This window comes from Melanostigma gelatinosum (genome assembly GCF_949748355.1).
Source record: "Melanostigma gelatinosum genome assembly, chromosome: 10".
Classification (NCBI taxonomy): Eukaryota; Metazoa; Chordata; class Actinopteri; order Perciformes; family Zoarcidae; genus Melanostigma; species Melanostigma gelatinosum.
Window position 1 is genome coordinate 26,297,011 of NC_136643.1, and position 18,069 is coordinate 26,315,079.

The 18,069-nt window shown below is 44.9% G+C and overlaps 2 protein-coding genes across 5 annotated transcripts in view; one reads left to right on the forward strand and one right to left on the reverse strand.

The window, feature by feature from the left end:
• The window catches only part of pdia5 (protein disulfide isomerase family A, member 5), a 55,396-nt gene extending 46,060 nt beyond the window's left edge, over positions 1-9,336 (reverse strand). For all 3 annotated transcript variants that reach the window (XR_013772285.1, XR_013772286.1, XM_079276663.1), the window contains exons 1-2: positions 9,258-9,336; positions 2,070-2,196 (exon numbers count right to left, since the gene is read on the reverse strand). Coding sequence is in view for 1 of the 3 variants with exons in the window: in XM_079276663.1 (XP_079132789.1) it covers positions 2,070-2,196; positions 9,258-9,317 (187 nt within the window). In the remaining 2 variants the exon portion in view is untranslated. The remainder of the gene's footprint in view (positions 1-2,069; positions 2,197-9,257) is intronic.
• A 1,371-nt stretch (positions 9,337-10,707) lies between these two features.
• Positions 10,708-18,069, forward strand: part of sema5ba (sema domain, seven thrombospondin repeats (type 1 and type 1-like), transmembrane domain (TM) and short cytoplasmic domain, (semaphorin) 5Ba) — a 127,518-nt gene continuing 120,156 nt past the window's right edge. For both annotated transcript variants that reach the window (XM_079277439.1, XM_079277440.1), the window contains exon 1: positions 10,708-10,842. The gene's annotated coding sequence lies outside the window, so the exon portion shown is untranslated. The remainder of the gene's footprint in view (positions 10,843-18,069) is intronic.

The window sequence follows — 18,069 nt, forward strand, 5'->3', positions numbered from 1 at the left end:
CCTCTAGTATAAGTTACGAGTTAACAAACACATGCATCCTCTGGTTGTATAGAAGTCTATGACAACTGCGACTGGATAAACTTATATTCATGCAGCAACCTCCTATTTGAGTGACAGGTGGGTGTGGTCTCAGCTCCACCACCTTCATTCACCGTGGAGGCATGAGAGTAAACAGAGTTCCTCACAAGGTAATAAGAGGACAGTATTTGATCAACATACAAAGGGTCATTTTGTGGCTGAAGTAGATGTCTGAAGATGCCTGTCTGTCTGTCTGTCTGTGTGTCTGCCTGTGTGTCTGCCTGTGTCTGTCTGTGTGTGTGTCTGCCTGTGTGTCTGTCTGTCTGTCTGTCTGTCTGTCTGTCTGTCTGTCTGTCTGTGTGTCTGCCTGTCTGTCTGCCTGCCTGCGTGTCTGTCTGCCTGCCTGTGTGTCTGTCTGTCTGTCTGTCTGTCTGTCTGTCTGTCTGCCTGCCTGTCTGTCTGTCTGTCTGTCTGTCTGTGTGTCTGCCTGTGTGTCTGTATGTCTGCCTGTCTGTCTGCCTGCCTGTCTGCCTGCCTGCCTGTGTCTCTGCCTGCCTGCCTGTCTGTCTGTCTGTCTGTCTGTCTGTCTGTGTGTCTGCCTGTGTGTCTGTGTGTCTGTCTGTGTGTCTGTCTGTGTGTCTGCCTGTGTGTCTGTCTGTGTGTCTGTCTGCCTGCCTGCGTGTCTGTCTGCCTGCCTGTCTGTCTGTCTGCCTGCCTGTGTGTCTGTCTGCCTGTCTGCCTGTCTGCCTGTGTGTCTGCCTGTCTGTCTGTCTGCCTGTGTGTCTGTCTGTGTCTGTCTGCCTGTCTGTCTGTGTGTCTGCCTGTGTGTCTGTCTGTCTGTGTGTCTGTGTGTCTGCCTGTGTGTCTGTCTGTCTGTCTGCCTGCCTGTCTGTCTGCCTGTCTGTCTGCGAGTCCTCTGGTTCTCACTGACGTACAGCAGGAGTCTTTTAAAATGAAAAACCCACATTTAATATCAAGCAGCTCCACCTCGAAGCTGCTGAGTGTGTTCGTCTCCTCAGAAAATATGCAAATGAAAATGACATTCAAATCTACTGAGGTGCATTCAGGATTCCCTAACAACTGGAGGAACACGCTGCTTTATAACTCTGTCTGACTGAAGGAAGTGTTTTATTTTCTATTTAACGACTACTCTCTAATTCGATAAGTGTGTCCAGGTTCATTCCCGAGAGAAACCGCTGCGATCATCGCCTTGAAGCAGGCTGCAGGCTGAAGAAATCTATTCTAGTCTTAAGATGCTAAAATGCTTTTTAATATAACAGCTTTGTGCAAGGGGACATTGCACAACTGCATTTTTATATTCCAGAGGGTGACCAAAAGCATTCCACATAATTTCGTGTTTTAATTCAGAGTTGGGTGGATGTAGAGTAGCAGTTTAAAGGCAGGTTGGTCGTCTTCTTCTGAGTATCTGTGGCCGTCACAGGACAGTAATACAAATCTAACTTATTACGGAGTTTTTCAGGAGTTAAAGCAAAAAGAGTGAAATACCAACGAAGACGATTTACTTGGTGAAGTTGAGTTCTTTTAAAGCAGCTATAGATTCTACATCTGTGACCGTGGCTAAGTGGAGAGCAGGGCCGTCCCTCAGTCAGAGGGTCGGCGGTTCGATCCCCGGCTCCGTCTGGTCACACGTCAATGTGTCCTTGAGCAACTTGACATGGACGTCTTTCAAACACGACTAGCTTCAGTGGTGACGGCTGCTCGTTCATTCACCTTCTCTGATCGTGATGAAATGATTGTCTCTAATTAAGTCCAGAAAGACAACAGCGTACTGTTTTTCTAGGTATTTACCACAATGTAAATCTATGAAATATCTGAGAGATCAGATGTTAAATGACATGTTAATTGGTTCTCCAGTGACGAGCTGTTAGAGACTCATGGTGTTAACGAGCATGACGACTACGACGTCCTCGTCCTTTAACACAAACAGACGCTGTAGATCGAGGCGTCACTGACGGCATGTTTAATCCACAACTAGACACGTGTTCTGTTCTCGATATCAGTCCCTCACGATCTATCGCGTCGTCTCTGACCTGTGTTGGTGTAGACCACCAGGACGTTGGTTCTCGTCCTGAGCAGCTTCTTGAAGTCTTTGTGGTCGGTGACCTTCTCTATGAGGGGAGACACCTTCACGGCCTCCAGCACCGGCAGCAGCCACACCTGGTGACACACACACACACACACACACACACGTCGTGTCATGTTGTGGCTGATTCATGCAATATGTTTCATTGATGGCCTTGGCAGAGCCTCAGCTTTGGCAGTTTGGACCTATAGCTGAGGCTCTGGACTCAGAGCAGCACCACAGCTCAGCTGAATGATATTGCACAGTCATGCTAACCTGTTCCTAGTTACACGATGAACTTAAATATAGCGCCACCTTCAGGTGAAGCTTTACAGTCTTAGCTGCATCTCCGTTAATGATTCAGTCAGTGTGCCGCTTTATTCCGCCTGACAAGTTCATTCTGTGGTTGTAATAAAGCTCCGGGGGGCACTGCCAGGGCTTGGACTTTAAGACTTGTTGTGAGATTAAAATGTCACAAGCTACGTGAGGAATGAATCAGTTTGACAGAAATGAAATGAGTTTGATGCAGAGAGGCAGAGCTACAGTCTCACAGCACTCTGAATCACAGAGCTGCTGTCACGTCCTCAATTACCTGGAACACTTTTAAAAAGGTGCTATTTACACTGAGCTGGAAAGCATCAATCAGCTGTCAACTCATATCTCATATTCATAAACTACTTTACCGTTACACACACCCTGTAAAGAAACAAGTATCAAATGTGTTATAAAGAAACAAGGTTGAACATCCTGTAAACTGTTTGATTTAGCTGATGCAGATTTATTTAAATGTAGATTTTTAACACCTCCCGTTTCTAAAGCATCCGAGTCAAATCCAGTAAAACATGTTTACAGTCTTTTTTCCAAATTACAAAATGCCGTGATTACGTAACATTCTGGCGCATGCACCTCATGACAGCGAGAGCAAACTAAGCCTAATGGTGTGGAACAGCCCATCTGAGAAACAAAGCCCATATGGAGAGAGCTACACTTTAATCAAGTCCAGAAGACTAACCACACTTCGAGGCAAAGTGAAGTTAATTCCGTGCATTGTAATGCCGTCAGCATTCATTAAAAAGCTCTTCCTTTCTGCTCACGGAGAACTAAATTAGACACCAAACGCGGTTGTGCTCGCTCAGCGGATCCTGCCCGATGACGGATATCACCTGGAATGAAAACAAGCACCCGTCAGCCTCATTTCCTAATTTTAATTCCCAACCGGGCTGCTCTTCTGAGGAGAGTTTGACGGGAACACGACGCTCTGCACATCAGTAAATCTCTGAATTAGCATAGAACAGCCAAAGGGCTTAGAGGAGGATGGATGGACAACTAAAGTGCCCAGTTATGTACACAGTACCGCACATATTTGATAAATGAAAGAGTATTTTTTTAAGTATGATTCATGTTGATTCTGTCACATAAAATCAGCGTTTGATGAGCGACGACAAGATGAACACGAGCTGCGTCAGTGTTGGTTTGGGGGCTGATTGGAGGCTGGCTAGGTGACACCTTCACTGCATAGGTGGCCGTTTAGTGTCATTAGAGCGAGGAGACAGGATTCAGGACGAGATGGCAGGAATGTCTGATTTATCAGTCAGTGAGACAGGACACTATATATATATATATTATGTATATTGTTATTATAGTGGAATATTAATCCTCACTGGTGGCCATGTAAAAGGATGAGTAGGAATATTGTCTTTTTCAGACTAAGGGCTCAAAAACCTGAATATCTGGTGCTCATAGACGTCATTAATGCTGTTACATGTAGCGGTGGTACAAAGTGATGTTGAAGCGTGTGACGTCTTTCAGTGACAAACAAACAATAGAAATAAATAACACGACTGTGCTTCATCAGTGACAGACTCATTCAGCTAAACTGTTAGGAGCGCTGTGTTGTGTTGGAGAGCATTCAGACGACATGAAGGTTGGAAGTAACTACATTTAAATTATTTCTATTCTTAGTCCCAAGTTTAAAATGTAAACGAGTGTAAACGTTATGACATAGGAGGATCTTATAAGTACATTTTTACAACTATATATCTACTAAAAGCTCACATTGGTGTTATTTATAGGTTGCAGCTTCACTGGGCTCCACTTAAAGCTCTTGTGGTTCATCACACCTGCACCAAATGGGTTCAGCAACGAAAGACAGAGTAATCTGGATCCAGTCTGTCCAGTGATGGTAATGAAGGTCAGTCTCTATGGATTCAAGGAAACAAACAGAGCTCATCTCATCTCTTCAGGAATAAACCACGAGGAAGCGGTGCACTCGCTGCTCTGAGCCTCGTGAGATGAGAACCAGCGCTCGGTTCCAACGCCACTAAAGCTTTCAGCGTTCGCAGTGAGACAACAAATTAACTATCAGCTGGCACGAGCAAAATCCAGACCTGGAAATTCTTTCACCATCAATCACACCAGGACCTCGTGATGAATGAGGCGACAAACTCAAGATCCATTAGTGCGCTACACACCGACCTCCCTTATCTGCCATGAAGGGAAGTCCAGTCACGTCGCTGACAACGAACATGAATAAGAAAGTGGCGCTTACTAAGCAGCAGGTGACCGGCCCCACAGCCTCATCTGGTGGGACAAATATGCTTTAAAAAACGCCATAGAGGTCTATGGGCAGTGCTGAATCAGCAGAAATCACACCAGTGTTTGTCAAGCACTTGGAGTTGCGTCGGCCTAATGATGGAGTCAGAGGTGTGTGTGTGTGTGTGTGTGTGTGGGGCTCTGATTTAGAGGCGTCTGAGCTCTCAGCGGAGCAATCAATTAGCAGCTTTAGCTTCCATCACATTTCCGTGATGGAGTCAGAGAGGAGAGGAGCGCTAACGTGAGACACAAGCTGCTGCTGTGGGAGGAGACTCATTAGAACGGTTTAAATGGTACCGACCAAAACGTGCCGGTGGAAATAGAGCGTGTGAAAGAGTACCGAGAGACGGCGTGTTAACATCTTCTGTCAGATATCGGTTTGAATCATGAATGTCTCATTCAACTCAGAGATCGGATCAGCACAAAGTCAAAAAAGAGCAAATATAGCTTTTAGGTCTCTGATCTCACTTTTGTTTTTGCCGCCGATACTAATTGTTGATCATTAATGATCCCCATGTTCAGATACAGATCCAAGGATCCAGACTATTTGGTGGTTTTTGCAACCTTTTAGTAAACCATCAAACTAAAGTGGGGTTTTTTTCTTCATAAAAACACACAATTCAAATAAGGAAATAGTGTGTGTGGCACAAAGGCCGTGAAACTCCTTCTCCCGCCACAATTCTCGTCCCGCAGCGTTGCCAACACATGAGTCAAAATACATGAAAACGTGCGCCTGATCAGGAATGGTGTGCTATGACTTTTCTCAGAGATTCACACAGCGGCTTTCCTGAAAATCGCGAACAACGGTGCAAAATTTCTCCATTCACTTGAATGTGGTTTCAGCGCGAAGACAGCTAAAAACATATTCTGTGATTTTTTCAAACTAATTGCTCCAGGTGCCACAGTTTTTACTCTTGATACACGATCTTTGGTCAAAAAGCTTGGAAATGTTGTGCTGTTCGCAGTCAAGTGTCTGTGGAATCCAACGGACGTACACATTTGTCTCAAAGAGCCGCAGGGCGACATGAACTCCAACCAACTGCTCCATTAATCCATGGGAGCCATAGCTCCCGTCATTTACAAAGGTATGTCATTTGACATTTCTGCTATTGTCTGACGTTATAGAAACTAAACACTAAAGGAGTTGGTTGATTATTTAGATAAAAACCCTTATCACTAGAATATCTATATTCATCAGTTCGCCTGTCTGATTTTCCAACAACAAGACCATATCTTTGAGATAAACAGCGATCAGGCAGTAAAATCTGTTTCGGTGGGAATAGATCAATAATGGCTGCTGTGTATTCTGTGAATCTGCAGAGAAAATGTCACACATATTGATTATTCTTCTGGCCTGAAAATACAGGGAGACAACACCTCTACCTCTCTACCACCCAGACATCTGAAATCTAACAAAGAGCTGCAGTGGCTTCATCTCAATACTCTACAGTGCCACTGTTCCAGTACACACACACTCTAATATATATAGTAATTCATTGTTTCAAAACGTGTCATATCGGTCACTTGAGTACTCTGATTGTCGCGCTACAGACTTCCATTCTTGTTCATCGTATTTATTCACGTGGTCGTGTTTGAGGAGATCAAAATACAGAATTATGAAGTTCTAAAGTTACAGTTTGACAGATTTCAGTGAAATCATTGAGACGTATCAGGACAGACACATTTAACTGTGAGGATGAACACAGACTTTAACGTCAGGGTATTTGAACGGTTCTATTGAAATGCAGAAGATTTCTTAAGTCGATGAGTCATATTTTTAATGCATTTTTCATGCTGAATTCATGTCGCTGGTAAACACAAGATTTAAAATGGTGCTTTAGTGAAATTCACTTTTACAGATCTGTGGATTAAATCCACTCATGGATCAATTGTTAAACTGTGTGAGCGTTCGTCGACGTAGTTTCTTTGGTTGAGAACTCTGCTGCACTAAACTACCACTACCACCTTCCTCCACAGGGACCGCCAGAATCAACACTCAACAAAAGTGTATCTTAGTAGCTTTAAAAGACATTTGTCGAACAGAAAATCCTATTATTATTACTTTAAGATTATGTTATCTTGTCAACGTAATATTTCCTACACTGAACATGGGTTTTGGATGTAAAAACTACTAAATTAAAGCTGCGAATAAGCTTTTTGATAAGTCATAGTCACACCTTCATGTCATAGCCAGTGAGTCGTGGCACAGTTCCAAAACACCAAATAGTGTCACTGTTCCAATTATCACAGAGTGAAGAGTACACACACACCCAAACTACACCCTTGTTTGCAGAAGCAGAGCAGGAAATGGTCTCATTTCATTCTCAGTCTCCGGTTTATGAGGGACACGTAGCTACATGAAGGTGGGACGCAATGCATTATACTGTGAACTAGGGCTGGGCGATAAATCGATTTAATCGATTAATTCGAATGTGTGCTTTAAGGCGATGTGTTTTATTGAAAATCGAGAAAATCGCCCCCACCCTCCCCCCCCGTTGGGTTCCCGTAGTTGAGTGCGCGCGCATTGTTTACAAACGAAAACAATGGCGGCCAGCAGTGAAGCTCTCGTTCTTAAGAGAGGGAAGAATGTGTCTTCGGTGGTCTGGAAATGGTTCGGGTTCGTGTCATCTGACACAGAACAAACAGCCTCAAACAGAGGCATGCCGCCGAGTGGGAGAAGCGTTGCACCCTGAGGAGGGAGCAGGACCGCGGGAGCACAAGCGACGCTGTCTTCCTGGCAAAAAATATTTCGAAAAAACATGCACTACTGTTTAATACTGTTGGTTATGTTGTGAATGCACTTGATTTTGTTTACATGCACTTATTTACTGTGCAAAATATGTTATGTTGATGTTAGATCAGATGTTGCACTTTTGAAAATGTGAATGTTAAAGGGTCATATACATTTTATTTCATGCTGTGTTTGTATCAGTGTATTCAGTTAGAAAAGCTTACTGTAAAAAGTTACATTTGCACAGTTGTTTACAATGGAAGGCTACTATTTAATGCCATTTAATGTTATGTTTAATTTAATTTTATATTTAAATGATTCAGGGAAACAAAAGAGTGACCAAATACTTTTTGTATACTACAGGCACCTTTCTACAATGTTCAGGTTTTGTTTGCACTTTATTTTTATCAACCTACGAGGGAAAATCATCACAAAATAAAATAAAAAATTGTTTTCAACAGCTTCTGTCATCTGCAAAAATTTGTGGGGGAAAAAAATCGATTTAAATCGTGAATCGGATTTTTTGTAAAAAAATCGGAGATTTTTTTTTTAGGCCATATCGCCCAGCCCTACTGTGAACCTTAATAAACTGAGTGCTGACTTAAAACGTATCCTCATCACTTTGTAAAGCACTTCACATGAACTTGAAACACTTCTTTGGAAGAAGGCTGGTGGATATGGTCGAAAGCACCAGAAATAGCTGCATAATGGGTTTAGAATATTTACCGTAGACATCTTTTGGGACAGAGGTTTATGAAGTCTACAAACTCAGTGAATGGAAGTGAAATAATATGACATTAGTTATATAGAGATACAGAGGTTTTGGAGGATTTTAAGGTTGATTTAAGTGAAGGATCCAGATTCTATTCTAATCTAGTGACTACCCGATTAAATATGCATGTACCCTACATTATTATCCACTGTTCCAACATCACGACAAAGAAAACAGCATAAACCAAAACTCCATTCAAGAAAACATTAATTTATGCTGTACAACATATTAACACAGCACAAATAACCCAAAACTGTTTATTCTAAATAAACAAATAAGAATAACTGGAGTGAATGATCCACATCTACTTAATTCTATTCTATTAAATATGCATGTAACCTACTTTTATCTGACATCACAACAAGGAAAACAGTATAAACCAAACTGATGATAACGTAAGTGAATGATCCACATCTACTCTTATGTGTGTGTATATATATATATATATATATATATATATATATATACACATATACACACTTGTGTCCCATACAGATGTTCCAGGTGTGACATCCAGATACATCCAGTAGCTACAGGTAAGAGAACCAGAGAGTCTCAAAATTATCGACTCCCTTCACAAACACTGAGTCACAGGTTTAAATGTTACCGTGTTAGTTGAGGCTCTCACTCACTCACACTCTCTCTCACACACACACACACACACACACACACACACACACACACACACACACACACACACACACACACACACACGGCCGTTTGAACAGAAACAAACACCGAGCTGTTACATCCGGTAAATATATATGAATGCGCCACAACAACCGCGAAAATCACTGGCGTCATTACGGTAGTAAATCTGAGCACCAACGGTAAATTAACGGCTGTCAACTTTACCTCCTGCACGCGCACAGACCAGCAGGAGACGCGGTAATGGTAATGGTAACGGTTGAGGTTTTTTATTTTTATATCTCTCTTGTATTCCTAACCGGGACGCACACACAGACTTCCGGTGTCCACGCGCTAGAGAGACCCGTGACAGAAACCTCCCCCGGTTACCAGTTAACCGGCCGGTTAACGGACGTTTTTCGTTTTGAACTTACCAGCAACACCAACATTTTCGCCTCCCTCATCCGACTCCCGTGGCGGTTCCAAGAGGCCATGATGCCGTTGCCACGTCTGGATACGCAGGCGCAGTGGAGTTTTTTTTTTTCTCCCCACGGATTCTCCAGGCACGGCGCAATGCTCCATGGGAAATGTAGTTGTTGAGGGATATTCGTCGTTTATTATTATTATTCGAATAGAATAGAGTAGAATAGAATAACACAGAGTAGAATAGAGAATAGAATCGAGTAGAATATAATAAAATAAAATAGAGTAGAGTAGAATGAAATAGAGTAGAATAGATTAAAATATAGTATAATATAATAGAGTAGAATAGAGTAGGGTACAATATAATAAAATAGAGTACAATAAAGTAGAATAGAATAAAATAGAGTATAATATAATAGAGTAGAATAGAGTAGGGTAGAATAGAGTAGAATAGAATGAAATAGAGTAGAATAGATTAAAGTAGAGTACAATATAATAAAATAGAGTACAATAAAGTATAATAGAATAAAATAGAGCATAATAGAGTATAATATAATAGAGTAGAGTAGTAGGGTAGAATACAGTAGAATAGAGTATAATATAATGTAGTAGAGTAGATTAGAAGAGAATAGAGTAGGGTAGAATATAATAGAGTAGAGGAGAATATAATGTAGAATAGAGTAGAGGAGAATAGAGTATAGGACAATAGAATAGAGGAGAATAGAGTAGAGGAGAATAGAGTAGAGGAGAATAGAGTAGAATATAGTAGAGGATAATAGAGTATAGTAGAGTAGAATAGGAGAGTAGAATAGAGTAGAGTCGAATATAATAGAGTACAGGAGAATAGAGTATAGTAGAATAGAATAGAGTAGAGGAGAATAGAGTAGAGTCAAATATAATAGAGTAGAATATAATAGAGTAGAGGAGAATAGAGTAGTGGATAATAGAGTATAGTAGAGTACAATAGAATAGAGTAGAGTAGAATAGAGAATATGATAGATTCGGTCCAGACATCATCACCTCCATGTTTCCTGTCTGATGTTGTCATTGAGGAAACACCTGTGTATCACCGGATGCTCGGTGGACTTGTATCGCCAGGTAACCCACGCACGCACGCGGACCCACAGCAGGTATACTCCTGAGACCCAGACAAAACAACACGCATGGGGGCGCAACCTTTTTATTTTCTTTCCCAGCAGCCTCTCTGTCTCTCTCTCTCTCTCTCTCTCTCTCTCTCTCTCTCTCTCAGGGTCCACGCTGTGAATCCACTCGCGCTGTTGCGACACTCTTCCAGCTCTCTCCGGGGGGTGTCTATGAGCCCTTCCTCCAGATATTGCGCTTTGCAAATCGGCCCCATAGTTGCTTACTTACCCCCCCCCCCCCTCCAACACACACACACCACCCCCTCAGCCCGGTGGTATCGTCCGCCGCTCAAGGAGAGAGAGAGAGAGCGCGCGCAGTAGTGGGCTGCAGGTCGCCGGAGAGAGAGGCGCACACAGCGGCACTAGAACCCGTCTCTGCTCGGTCTCTGAGTCGCATTCTCTCCTCGTATCTGCGGCTTTGTCATCAACTTGCGGAATACAAACATCTTGAAAGGTAAAAAAAAAAGAAGGAGCATCACCTTCTCTCTTTCTTTTCTTTGTGGGATGACTGGTAGAAAAGCACTTTTTATTTTTGAAGGTGTGCTGCGCTCGAGCGTCCCGCTGTATGGACGGAGATTGATGGAGGAGCACAGCAGCCTCCTTCAGCTTGAGAAAGCTGCTTGGATAGAATTAAAAGCAGCAATGGGTTGTCTGCTCAGCCCCGCTGTGGGCTCTGCTTTTTATCTGGCTCATTTGTGCAATGTGGTTCATGTTTTTAAATGTTGTACATGTTCAACACTTTTCTGCGCTTTTTGCCCACTTTGACCGTGTGCGCCGCGCTGACGTGTCCGCTGATAGCGGGTGTTATTCGGGGCTTGTGAGCGGCTCCTTTATGCCCCCCCGAGCCAGCCAGCTTTACTTTCCGCTCACGTTTCATCCCAGGATCAGAGCAGCGTGTGTGGGGCTGCAGGAGCTGCTGCTCCTGCCACATTAGCGCGCTCTCAAACTTACTTTGCGCTGCATGCGCTGCCCTGTAGCGAGAGATGTGCACTTTAAGAATAACATGCAGGGGGAGCGTCAGCGATTTCATCTCCAGGGAAAGAGTTGTGCGTCTCACTTGCAGTTGTTTTTCACAAATTGTCTGTTTTCCAAGTGGTGACGTGATTCATTCCGAACATGTGCTGAAAATGAACCTCTTGGCCTTTTCTTAACTTTGCTTGTGATGTGTTTGTCGTCTGACTTAGACTGCCCATAATGACCTCATTGCTTATCAATTTCCAATCAGCACATTGGCTCTTACGCGCAGCCTTTTTGCGCACGTTCCAGTTTCTTTCGTTCCAAATCCCAGAAACACGTTCGTGACAGTGATTGTGCATGAAACCGCTCAGACAGTCGTATTCATGAGTCACATGGACGCGTTGCTTCAGTCACGTGTGTTTTCTTAGTTTGGAGCAGAGAGCGTCTTCCTGTGGAGCAAAGACACGCAGCGTGTAAAATAGGACGTTCGTGTTTTACAGAAGGCTTTGTTTGAGCCGCAGAGCGACAGGGGGCAGTGTTGAGCGGCCGTGTGAACACCTTGCCAGGTGAAGTTTGCTGCATCATGTCGGACAACCAGCGGAGCAGAAGGTGCAGCACTCCGCCGCGCTGTGGCACGTGACACACGGGGACGCGCTGGCTTAATGCGTTATTGCCTTTGTGATTTTCAGCGTGATTTATTTGAATGTGCTGCAGGTGACCACATGTCGAGCACCTTTCTGAACAAGCTCGTATCTGCAGCTTTCCAGCTCTCAGAGACGTTCAGTCCTTTTCCAAGGCTTCAAATATCACATGAATTCATCCAAAAGCACCGTTTTCACGTGAGAGCTGTCTACGCCACCGTGGCCTTCAGCAGCTTTTTAAAGAGCGTCAGTTGTTTTTCACTGCGCCTCGGTGTCTCTTCAGCATCAACGGAGGGCGCTTTGTGATGCATTAACTCTGATGCTCTCAGTGCTGCTCCAGCATGATGCTCAGAGTTTTGGGAGATGATGATATGGGAAGTTTCTTTTCTTGACAGGTGGTGGGGGGGGCAGCAGAGTAAAAGAGATCTGAACCCCCCCCCCCCCTCTTGAACCAGCTTCCCTTTCCCCGTCTCTGCTTGGTGTCCTTGTGTGCTTTCCGTGTGTGAAAGTGTTTTCTGATTAGAGATCTCCGACGTCGACATCAATGATTCATTTTCATTCACTAACGTGGTCGACGTGGAGCAGACGAGCCGGCGTGAAAGTTGAATGTCTGGAGAACTCGACCTCTCCTCTCAGAGAATATACAGAAAACAACGCTCAGTGTTCAACATGTGCTGATGTGTGTGTGTGAGGAGATGACATACTCTTCATCAGTTACCCTTCAGCTCCATAGAGCTACAGCCTTTAAGGAGTGAGGACTTCTACGTCTGCTGTTAGTCTGTCATTCAGCTTCTCAAGCATGAAGCAGAACGCTGTTCACCAAAACCTCCTGCTCTGTTCCTTGAGTCCTTCTTCGCCAAAGCAGCATTTCCCCGCTTTGAAGGAAACGGGAAGGATGCCTCTAAAAAGCTCTGCGACCGTAGATGGTTGTTTGCTCCCTGAGCTCGGCATGAGAACGTGAAGCGGAGAAGATTTTCAGACTTAAAGTGTAAAGTGGCCTTTTCTTGAGCAGGATTCCCATGGTAATTAGGTCAGGACACGCTGAGGAGGGAAAACAAAGATGTCCTCATGCAGAGAGGGAGCAGGAACATGTTTAAGGAGAGCAGAGATGCTTCTAGACCTTGTGGTGGTTTGTGTCTCTGTGTAGTTGTTGTGTGGCTCTCTCTTGTAACTTTGTGTTTTTTTCTGTTCATTTTGACCTTTTTTACAGTTATTTTGTGTCATTATTTTGTGAGCAAAAAACATTCCACGTTTTTCTCAAGATGTTTCAACAAGAGCGGAGATGCTTCTCAACCTTTCTCTGTGGATATTCTGTGTCTCTTTGCAGTCGCTGTGTGTCTCTTTGCAGTCGCTGTGTGTCTCTTTGCAGTCGCTGTGTGTCTCTTTGCAGTCGCTGTGTCTCTTTGCAGTCGCTGTGTGTCTCTTTGCAGTCGCTGTGTGTCTCTTTGCAGTCGCTGTGTGTCTCTTTGCAGTTGTTGTGTCTCTTTGCAGTCGCTGTGTGTCTCTTTGCAGCTGTTGTGTGTCTCTTTGCAGTCGCTGTGTGTCTCTTTGCAGTCGTTGTGTGTCTCTTTGCAGTCGCTGTGTGTCTCTTTGCAGTCGCTGTGTGTCTCTTTGCAGTTGTTGTGTCTCTTTGCAGTCGTTGTGTGTCTCTTTGCAGTCGCGGTGTGTCTCTTTGCAGTCGCTGTGTGTCTCTTTGCAGTCGCTGTGTGTCTCTTTGCAGTCGCTGTGTCTCTTTGCAGTCGTTGTGTGTCTCTTTGCAGTCGCGGTGTGTCTCTTTGCAGTCGCTGTGTGTCTCTTTGCAGTCGCTGTGTCTCTTTGCAGTCGTTGTGTGTCTCTTTGCAGTCGCTGTGTGTCTCTTTGCAGTCGCTGTGTGTCTCTTTGCAGTCGCTGTGTGTCTCTTTGCAGTCGTTGTGTGTCTCTTTGCAGTCGTTGTGTCTCTTTGCAGTCGTTTTGTGTCTCTTTGCAGTCGTTTTGTGTCACTTCTTAGTAGTTATTTTGCGTCTCATTGTCTTTGTGAGCAGAACACATGTTGCGTTTCTGTCGATGTTTCAAGGAGAGTGGAGGGACGCTTCCTGAAGTGTCTCGATATATATTCAGAAGGCTGCAGCCACGTCGCTGTCTGTTATGTAAATAAAACGGCACATTTGGAGTCAGTGTGACTTGTGTTGGCATTCAACATCCACCGGGTCTTTATACCCAGAACACAAAGCTCTGCCGCCTCAATGTGACGATGCCGTCTCCCAATGTGCCGACATCAACGATGCCATTTCACATCCACCCTCTCCGAAAGCCTGATTGAGGTCAGGCGCCTCAGCACACCTCGTATTTATTTGAAATGAAATCATCCCTCCGCTGCTCGACTCCTGCAGAAACACACACAGATGCACTTTGCTTCGGTCCTGATGAGAATACGCCTTCGACTTAGAGTCCGCTCTTTTGTTCAGGACGGAGCAGGTTTGACAGTCTGAGCCAGTGGGTGGAAATGATAATCCCACCATGTCTGTCTGCCCCCCCAGGATCTCTCGCTCTCTGTGTGTGTGTGTGTGTGTGTGTGTGTGTGTGTGTGTGTGTGTGTGTGTGTGTGTGTGTGTGTGTGTGTGTGTGTGTGTGTGTGTGTGTGTGTGTGTGTGTGTGTGAGATGCAGAGTGCTGTCGGCGTGGCCTCGTCTGTGTCTGTAACCTCAACACTCAACCTGCTCGTCTGTGAAATCAGACGCGTCTGCAGCCTCGATAATTGATGCTTAATGCGACCCAGCGGTCTCAGTTTGTGTCTGGCCCGTTACCACCTGTGTTTCTCCCCCCCCTCACTTCCTGTCTTCTACCTTTACTAACAGGGTGACCAGAGATGAACAGGACAAGCTGTCTGTCAAGCAGAGGAATACGCTTTATGGTTCTTATTCTGCTTCTAAAAACATGTTTTAAATGAACGGTTTAGAGCTGCAACTATTCAATTCATCACCAACTATTATTCCAGCTTCTTACACGTGAACATTTTCTGGTTTCTTTCCTCGTCTTCTTGGGATTTGGGAAATGTTTTCTGATATTATATTTATCCTCTAATTGAGAAAATAACCAACAGCTTCATTGAGATTGTACATCATCACTAATTGCAACCGTAAATGGATTCATCATCTTATCTTTGACGGCCTTTATGATGCAACACTTGTTGTTTCAGCCTGTTTTATTTTCCTGTTCATTTAAAATGTTTGGAGGAAAATGTCTCCGGAAACTTGTGACGGACAATTTTCTGAGATTTTAAAGGAGGAACGATAAACCAATGAATAAAAACAAGTGACGGATGAATCAGTAATGGAAACAATAAGGTGTTGCAGGCCTGGTGTCAAACCTGAGGAGCTCCTCTGTTGCTCATGTCAAGCTGTTCTCGTGTGTGTGTGTGTGTGTGTGAGCATGCGCTCATACCTTCGTGTGCGCATGCGTGCATGTCTGAGCAATTTGATTTTCCCTCTTTTGTGTGCGTGTGAAGCGGACGTGAAGGCATGTGCCTGTTTCTCTCACGCCTCCTCCTCCTCACAGAGGTCTGAGCGGGACGAGGATAAAAGGGGCGCAGGAGGCGGAGCGAGCTCCCACAGTTGATTTGGCCATTGTGTGTGTGTGTGTGTGTGTGTGTGTGTGTGTGTGTGTGTGTGTGTGTGTGTGTGTGTGAGAGAGGAGGGGCACTATTCCCATTGATGCTCTGGACGCATGGCTGAAACCCCTACAAGCTTTAGGGACGGGAGCTTATTCAGGCCCGGGGTTGTGAGATGTGGTATTGAGCCCATTGTGGAGGCGGCGGTGGGAACATTGTGCTTCAGCTGCACTCTGACCCGCCGGCTCTGAGAGCTGGACGCCTCTCAGGTTACAGGTCTGCAGAGCTCAGACTCAGACACCTGAGAGACGATATCACCAGAGGAAAGAGATGATTAGTGATGAGATCAGGAATCATCTCCCGTCATCATGCACCACGGGGACACACGCATCAAACCAGTCGTGCATGTTTGGAGTTTGCATCATAATGCATGTAATCAGCAGCAACAGCATCAGTTCTCAGGTCAGATGATGTAGAAACACTCCTCATGATGACAGCACCGTCCATCACCTCTGACTGTGAGCACCAAGCAGCACAGAGGGGCCACCAGAGTCCTGATCCTGGACCACCATGGATCCAGGTCTCTGTGAAGACGTGGACTCAACAGTCACCGACCTCCCGCTGCTTTCACCCGTCTCAGTTTGAGTCTTTGTAGTCGTTTTCTGTGTCTTTCGATTCATTTTGTGCTTGTGTTTTTTATTTGGTGATTTAGATCTTTTTGTGTCTGTTCCTGGTGCTTCTGATCTCTTTGGGTCTCTGTGGAGTGGTTCTGTGTCGTTGTTTTGGTTGTTTGGCCCTTTTTATAGTTGTTTTGGGTCTTCTCGGTCGTCTGGAGGCTCTTTCTGGTCGGTACGTGTCTCTTTGAGTGAAGGGGCCCCTGACACTTTGGGCCCCTGGATCTGTGAGTAATCCATCAATGCCGGTTAAAATGTTCACAGCACGAAACCTAAATAAATGTTGAGGGTGAGGCAAGTGTTTTGAAGGCGTGGCGTCTCTCACATCATGAGCACTGTGAACATGGGATCTGAGCGATGATATTCCAAAGACAGAAGTGTGTGAAATGTTCGGCGCCTCCATCGGTCCAGTGGCGCTCTCTGGTGTTTGACTTTGCCCCGCTGAGCGTGCCTGAAGAGATGAGGCTCGTTGAGCTTCTCAAACGGTTCTATCTGCTCACGGGGAGTCACAGGGTGAGCGCTGGACTCCTGTGCAGCCGGTGCTCTGTGGAGTCATCGGCTTGCAGTAAGGCTCGCATCAGGACACTATTTATTTTACACACGAGCAGGAAGAAATAATGATTTCTAGAACAGCCTCCCCAGTTTCTTCTTCTTCTATTGCGTTTATGTGATTCGGTCATCTGACTATTAGCTGCAGCAGCGCGAGTCCCTGACGTGTAATTGGACGACCGCATGTCAGGCTGCGATTTGCAGCATGAGCCTATGATGCTGCAGCACTAAACACGTGAGAGCAGTCGGCACCTTGTCGGAGAGAAAACTCTCAATGTGCTTTTATATCTTCTCCTAAATGTTTTCTACCAGATCCTGTTTTTCCAGATGTTTTCCAGATGCAGATTAATTTCCTCTGAACGCTGACGTGAGCTAAATGTTTGACACAGCCGTGCAGTACATTTGGAGGATGGTGGTTTTATCCTCGTGTTGGCTCAGTTCTGATTTGTTTGAATGATTTCAGTACGGAGGCCCACAGGAGACAAAACATCTCTCGCAGTAGAAAGTGTTTGAGCTTCAGTGGTAAACATGCTGCAAATACACAGAAGAAGAAGCAGAAAGCCAAAGACCACCAGAGGAACTATCCATCAGCACAACGGAAGATCTGCAGGTGTGTATTCTCTAACAACATGAAGAAGAGCAACAGCTTCATGGAGCTCTTTCATCGTATTGTAAAACTCCACTTCTTCCACAATCTCTTCTACTGATGTGGGTCCTGAAGCTGCAACCAGCTTCTGCTCCCGACATCTTTTCATATTCGTACTAAAATCATCCATCAAACAAATCGGACGTGAGCCAACATGAGGAGGAGAACACCGTGCAGAACTTCCCAGAGTTCAGAGGGAGTGAATGTGGATCAGGAGACGATCGAGCGAAGCCGGAGCTGGAATGCTCTCGGCATGTTTGTTCTGCACAACGTTTTCGCTTTCATCCATGTTTGAAGCCGTTGCCGGTCACTGTATGAATATGAATACATACGGCTGGTTGTTGCTTTAATCATGTTGGATTGAAGTCCCAGGGACGGTGAGTGACTTTGCTTTGTAGAGATGTGGACTTCCTGTGAAAACAAACTGTTTCCTGGCTGCTGTGGAGAACTCTCCTCCTCGGCCCACAGCGAGGACGCTTCACCAACAGCCTTTGAACACGACTCAGACGTTCAGCAGCTGGAGACACGCTGCTCACTCATTCTGCTGTGTCATCACGGGCCCTGACCCAGACACACCAAGCCTGCATGTCAGATGATCACTGATCTCCTCAGCTACAAACAAGCTGTTC